The following is a 7353-nucleotide window of genomic DNA, read 5'->3' on the forward strand; positions in this document are numbered from 1 at the left end:
GATCTTCCAGTAACAGATTATTCCAGAGTGCTAAAATACTACTAGACATAGCTGTTAATATAAAACGTTAGGGATATCTTATCTCCCTGAGGAACCTTCCTGTCTTTCAGAACCAGTCCCAATAATAGGGAGTTTTTGCCTGTGGTTGGTGTTTTGAGTAAAGTAAGTCATGCTTTGTTTTAAGATAACATACTTTTTCCTCTGTCTTTTCAGGTGGGAGCTGGTTGGATCTGTGTCTCACTGCAGAGCTGGAGCAGGTGTGGCTGTGTGTGCCTGTCTAACCAGCCAAATTCGAGATGTAGGTCATGGATCCAATAATGTGGTTGATTGTATGTGATTTGAGTTCCAGCCACCAACAATTTAGTCATATTTGATATGCAGGAAGGACAGCCAGGATTTTGTGTGACCACCTTTGAACAGTTTTCACTACTGCTAGAGTCTTATTTTAAATGGAAACTGTCGTATTGTGACTAAGTGCAACATTTAGCCCTGTAGCTAAAGATCTATTAGTAATAAAAGTAAATGTGATACTCCCCACTTTAGCAAATAATGGAATAGGGAAGAAAAAGAATCTAACCTGAAACCATACCTCCTCTGAAAAATGTTTAAAGTAGTACCAAAACCTTGAAATCCCTCTTTAAAGACATTTTGGATAAATCAAAACTCTCAAGTTTTACCTTCTCTTTTGCCTAAAAGTGTTAAGGCAGTGGACTTTTCCTAGAGGGGAGAGTAGAACCTGTTCATCAACACAAGTATATCTTGTTCCTTTTGAAGATCATTTCTACTTGGTGCTGATGAATTTATGCCTTGTTTTTTTTCTAGATGTCGATTTTTCAATTTCTTGGGTATTTATAGAAGTAGAAAAAATGTTTAATCTTTCTCAGTGCCACTTTGGTTGAATTTTCAGAAGCTGTATGGGAGTGCTGTAAGAAGCCCTTAATTTCAGTTTGACTTGTTTAGGGTGACAAATATTTACCTGAACTAATCCCATTTGAATAAATCTACACTTTTATTTTTTCATCTCATGCAAAAAGTATTTGTTTCATATTAGCAAAAATTGAACCAGAAGAAATATTAGAGGAGAAGGCTTTAGAGTTGATATTATTCTAGTGCCCAGTTGAGAGACCTTGAGAAGAAATGGTGCAGATTACATGACTCCCTGAGAGAAATCTGAAAATATTTCTCTCTTTGATTTAATCATTTGGTTTTGAGCCCAGGATTATTACCTTTCCGTTTTGTTCTTTTCCACCATCCTGGTTTTTAAAAATACTGGAATTTGGATGTATTTATTATCAGAAAATGAATGCATTTTTATAAAAATTCTTTATAGATTATGGCTTACTGATTAGTTCAAGTCCATTATTACCAAGAAAAGATATTAAAAACAGAGCAAGATTGAAATTTACTGTTTCTCTTCAGTCACCTTCAGTATATTGAACCTCAGTTGAAAATATTTCTGTGCATTAATTTGAAGCCAGGATATTGATAAACCTACTGATTTAACAGCTCTTCGTGGTTTTAGCCAGTATTATAAAATGGTCTATTCATTATATGTAAATACTTGTATAAATATTTATGAAGAATATGAAAATATTCTGTTTTGTATTTGCAATGCACTTTGGTACCTCTCTTCCAGGCCTCCCTGAATTTTCCTGTCATCATGCCTCACAATTTAGTGTAGTTCATTGCTGGTTCACAAGGAAGCTGGGGCATTGAGGAACACTACCCCCCATCCACCCAGCTCTGAAGTTCATTGCCTACTAACTGTGATGGTCCTCATTAAAAGGTAGCCTGGGCTTGTCAGTATAGTGGGGTCAGAAGCCACAGTACAAAAGCCAGTGTCTATTGAGTATATTAGACCAAAAAAAGAAAAACAAATTGTAGGAGGATCTCAGGCTAGCAGATAAAGGTCTTTCATGAGGCAGATTTAAAAGTTCCCAAATTATGCCACTTTTTGCTATCAGCCTATTGGCAAGTTCATAAGTCTTTGCTGGATCTGAATCAGTATTCTCTTGTATAACTATATTTCATTCATTCCTCAAAGCATTTTACTCTCTAGCACTCACTGGATTGGTTATAACTAGCTGGATGTGGAGCATAAAATCTCGACACCTGGCTTCAACTGTCTATTTCTTATGTCTACTGGAATTCTTGTATTATAATGCTTGTCTGACTATGGTTACTAGAATGTTGTATTTATTTTGTGGGAGAGAGGATCATGATCTTGCTGTTTCTAAGATTATTTAAAGTGGGTTTTTTTAAAATGTATTTCTGCTTTTGTCACGTGTGCAGAGTTTAGGAACATAAAGGTGTTAAATTTCTTTTTTTTTTTTTAAGGTATTAAATTTCTATTTCTGGTTTTTACTATACTGTAGTCATCTAACATACTAAGGTACCCTAGCTACTCATAAAATAGGAACTACTCATAAGGAAAGTGAAGTGAAGAAAACATGTGGCTGGCTGTTATATTATGTGTAGATCGTTAGAAGCATAGTTTTGAAAGACCTGACAATGGTTATGAAAAGATAAATAGTGGAACCAATATTCACAGTTTATTTAAAACATTCTTTAAGATATTTAATGAGAATCAGGCTGAAGGAATCATGCAGTTGAAAGATGATTACATTCACAGGAATAAAGAGATGACATTATTAAAAGAATATGGCTACTTAATTGTGAGGCCTTTCATTTTAACCTCAGATGTTAATAAGAAAACCAAAAAGTGATATAAAATAGAGATAAAATTTTGAAATGGTAGGTGGGAAAAAAAAGTGAAAATTTGCATATTATTATTTCTTCAAGAAGTATTGTAGGTGCTTTTGTGTGATTCTCCCATAAAGTTATTAAAGCCACTGCTTTCCTGTATTGTATTGCCACTTTAGAAACAAATTACTTGATATTGGTTTTGGTTAATTTCACTGTACTCTGTGTAACTGGTTATTTTAAATAATTTTAAATGTTTAATAAACTTTGTACTCCCTCTAAGCAATATTATTTATTCTCTTAATTCCCGCACACATTTTGAATTTATAATGCTATTAAATGCATAGATAAGAGATTGTTGAAATTATGTAAACTCCTCTTGCAAATGGTAAACTTAAGAATTTTCTTTGTTCCTTTTTTCTCCATGTCTTTCTTGATAGAGAATGCATTTAGAATCTAATTCATATCTTATCAGTTAATGTTTTCTGTCGTTTTTTTACATCAGACTTCCAAAGTAATTATTTTTGGGGTGTCATTGGCTCTGTCTCTTCTTTATGTGGAATTAAAAGTTGCAGTAAAACTTCTCTATAATATTTTCTTAAAACTGTAAATAAGTTTGTGTAGTAATATCCCCAACAAATCAAAATAAAACATTATCATATATACTGCCGAGTACTGAGATCAGAGTTGGATTCATATCAGTACTATTTATTGATTCAAAATGTACTAGGCGCCTGGGTGGCTCAGTCGGTTAAGCATCTGCCTTTGGCTCAGGTCATGACCCAGGGTCCTGGGATCGAATCCCTCATCTCTCCCTCTGCCTCTCTCCCTCTCTCTCATGAATAAATAAAATCTTAAAAAATACACACACACACACTCTCTACATGTATCTATTATGAATAGCAACTTTTTTAAAGATTTTATTTATTTGACAGAGAGAGATACAGCGAGAGAGGGAACACAAGCAGGGGGAGTGGAAGAGGGAGAAGCAGGCTTCTCACTGAGCAGGGAGCCCAATGCGGGCCTTGATCCCAGGACCCTGGGATCACGAACTGAGCTGAAGGCAGACGCTTAATGACTGAGCCACCCAGGCACCCCTATGAATAGCAACTTCTATAAGGTCTATGTAACTTTGCTTCTCGTTTTTTTACTACTTTTACAGAATCCTATCAAAACTATCTAATTGTTTATTCTCCAACCCTGACATTAAGTTGACTGTAATATTTTTTTTCTCATATAAAGGATATTTAGAGGCACCTGGGTGGCTCAGTCAAACATCCAACTCTTGATCTCAGGGTCGTGAGTTCAAAGCCTACATTGGGCTCCACACTGGGCATGGAGCCTAATTAAAATAATAATAATAATTTTAAAATAAAGGATATAGGCAACTAATGTAAGTAGTTTCACTAATCTTAGTAATGATTAAAGCAATAGTCTCTTCAGCAACTGCAGGACTTGTACAGAAATGAGATTCTTTATGCATTAGGATGAATGTTGTCCTTCCAAGTAAGTGGTTTTTTTCCCTTTTCCAGTTATGTTGCCATTGCTAAACATTTTTCTGAAAATGGCCGTGAGAGTCCATTTGTAAGGCATCCAAGAGAATTAGTCTTGTCACTCATTTTAGTCATTTGCTATTTTTTTTAATTAGTTTTTTTTAAGATTTTGTTTTTAAATAATCTCTACACCCAGTGTGGGGCTTGAATTTACAACCCCGAGATCGAGTTGCATGCTGTACCCGCAGGGCCACCAGGAACCCTAGTCATGTTAATTTTGACCAGAATCTTGATTATGGCCATGTGTACTTTTTTCATGCTTATTTCATGTTTCACTTTTATGATTCACTTTTTTCAAGCTTGATTAAAAATATTTTATAGTTACAACAGGGGACATCTACCCTAAAAAAATTAAGATTTTCCTTAACTGGAAAATTTTTTCACAAATAGACCGTTCCAATGGAAGATTTCTTTTTTTTTTTTTTTTTTTTAAAGATTTTATTTATTTATTTGACAGAGAGAGAGAGACAGCCAGCAGGAGAGGGAACACAAGCAGGGGGAGTGGGAGAGGAAGAAGCAGGCCCACAGCGGAGGAGCCTGATGTGGGACTCGATCCCATAATGCCGGGATCACGCCCTGAGCCGAAGGCAGACGCTCAACCGCTGTGCCACCCAGGCGCCCCGCAATGGAAGATTTCTAAAATCGCCCTGAGTGATTGTAACTTTTTTTTTTAAGATTTTATTTATTTGAGAGTGAGTGTATGTGTGTGTGTGAGAGAGAGAGAGAGAGCGGGCACGCGTGCGCACACAAAGGGAGCAGGAGAGGGAGAAGCAGACTCCCTGCTGAGCAGGGAGCATGATGCTGGGTTCCATCCCAGGACCCTGGGATCAAGACCTGAACGGAAGGCAGATGCTTAAGCGACTAAGCCATCCAGGCGCCCCTGAGCAATAGTAACTTTAGTGAAAGAAGTATAAAGCTTCTTTGAGGGGAAACATTATTTGATGAAAAATTCTTGTGGTTTCGTTGTTTCAGAGTTACTCTTCCATTATATTAATGGTTGAGGCTAAGTTCAGCCTACCTGAACAAACTCTTTAGACTGTAAGGGGCTTTTTTTTTTTTTTTAGATTGATTTATTGGGGCACCCGGGTGGCTCAGTCGGTTGGGTGTCTGCCTTCGGCTGGGGTCATGGTCCCGGGGTCCTGGGATCAAGCCCCACATTGGGCTCCCTGTTCAGCAGGGGAGTCTGCTTCTCCTCTGCCTGCTGCTACCCCTGCTTGTGTGCGCTCAGTTTCTCTCTCACAAATAAATAAAATCTTTAAAAAAAAAATTATTTTAGAGAGCACAAGTGCGAGGGGGGGAGGGAGAGAAATCCTTGAGCAGGCTCCCTGCTGAGCTTGGGGCCTGATGCAGGGCTTGATCCCAAGACCCTGAGGTCATGACCTGAGCCGAAATCAAGAGCTGGATGCTTAACCGACTGAGCCACTCAGGTGCCCTTACAAGGGGTTTCTTAAATTTGGGTAACAGCTAAGGGGAGAATTAATAAATTTTTTAAAAATTGTGTAGTTTGTACCACTTTATAGCATTTTAATCTTTACAATAATTCTGTATTTTACAGTTAAAAAATAGATTCAAAGACATTTAATGACTTGTCCAAGATCCACAACTAATGAATGGTTACGACCACTATTCTTTGTGACCAAAAAATCCCACTGTTCCACCTAACCAGCTATACTATACATCTGCTTTTACAAGGTAGTATACATACATTTAAGGGAAGATGATTTCCTTTTTATACTGTCTTCACAATGTAAAAGTATTTCTGGTCACTATTTTTTGAGATATAATTGACATAACATTAGTTTTAGGTATGCACCATGATGATTCAATATATGTATATTTTGTGAAACAATCACCACAATAAGTCTAGTTAAGTAAGATTCATCACAACACAGTTACAATTTTTTCTTATGGTGAGAACTTTTAAGATTTACTAACAACTTTCAAATATACAACACAACATTTTTAACTACAGTCACCATACTGTAATTATAGCCACAGGACTTCTTTTATAACTGGAAGTTTGTACCTTTTGACCACCTTCACCGACTTTGTCCACACCCCACACCCAACCTCTGGCAACCACTGGTCATTGCATTTCTTTATGTAATGTTTGATATATTAAAATACATGCAATATGAAACTAATGAATAATAACTGAACACCTACATACCCACTCCCTAATTAAGAGCTAGAACATTTCTGATAGTATTGACTGTACCTTCATGTTCTTCCCAATTCCAGTACCCAGCTTACCCTCCTCCCCAGAGGTAACTATTGTCCTGAATCAATCATTTTTTGTTTTTTGTCTTTTGCTTTATATATACATATTCCACATAATGCTTACTTTTGTTGAACTTTATACAAAATAGTATCGTACTTAATATGTAGCCTTATGTTACTTGATTTTTCCATTCAACAGGTTCATTTTTATAATTGGGTACAGTTTTCCTTATTTTTGTTTTTGGCTTTTACAGACAATTCTAAAATGAACATTCGTATAGTTTCTTGGTACGGATTTACAAGAATTTCTTTATATACCTAGAAGCAGAGTTGGTTGTAAGGTATTTGCCTGATTAGCTTTGTAACAGTTTTATAAGATAATACAGTTATTTTCCAAAATGGTTGTGCTAGTTTACAATATGGTTTATCATTTGCTTATACTGGAAGATCTGATTCTTGCCAATCTGGTAGGTGAAAAATGACATTTTATTGTGGCTTTAATTTGCATTTTCCTAACAAGTTGAGCATGTTTTCACTAGTCTTGTTTCTTCTGTGAAATACTTCTTGGTGTCTTTTGTCCTTTTATTTTTTCTTAAAAGAGTTCTTCATAATAGGATACTAATATTTCTATTGTTAATCTTAACACATTCAAATATAGTTATTTTTATATCTTAAGATTTTTTTTTTTTAAGGGACGCCTTGGTGGCTCAGGTCATGATCTCAGTGTCGTGAGATCACCTCCACGAGCCCTCTGTCAGGCTCTGTGCTCCGTGCAGAGTCTGCTTGAAAGGCTCTCTTTCCCTCTCCCTGTTTCTCTCCCCCTGCTCATGTGTGTGCATGCTCGCTCGCTCGCTCGCTCTCTCAATCTAAAAAAAAA

General features: G+C 36.4%; 1 protein-coding gene across 3 annotated transcripts in view; it reads left to right on the forward strand.

The window, feature by feature from the left end:
* Positions 1–2985, forward strand: part of KLHL8 (kelch like family member 8) — a 53461-nt gene extending 50476 nt beyond the window's left edge. For 2 of the 3 annotated variants that reach the window (XM_040625066.1, XM_040625068.1), the window contains exons 10-11: positions 214–298; positions 1637–2985. In XM_040625066.1, coding sequence (XP_040481000.1) covers positions 214–298; positions 1637–1681 — 130 coding nt within the window. In that variant the 3' untranslated portion in view covers positions 1682–2985. Of the gene's footprint in view, positions 1–213 lie in introns of all 3 variants that reach the window. The other variant, XM_040625067.1, reaches the window with a different exon arrangement.
* The last annotated feature ends 4368 nt before the right edge of the window (positions 2986–7353 follow it).

The sequence above is a fragment of the Ursus maritimus genome, unplaced genomic scaffold (genome assembly GCF_017311325.1).
Source record: "Ursus maritimus isolate PB19 unplaced genomic scaffold, ASM1731132v1 scaffold_8, whole genome shotgun sequence".
NCBI lineage: Eukaryota > Metazoa > Chordata > Mammalia > Carnivora > Ursidae > Ursus > Ursus maritimus.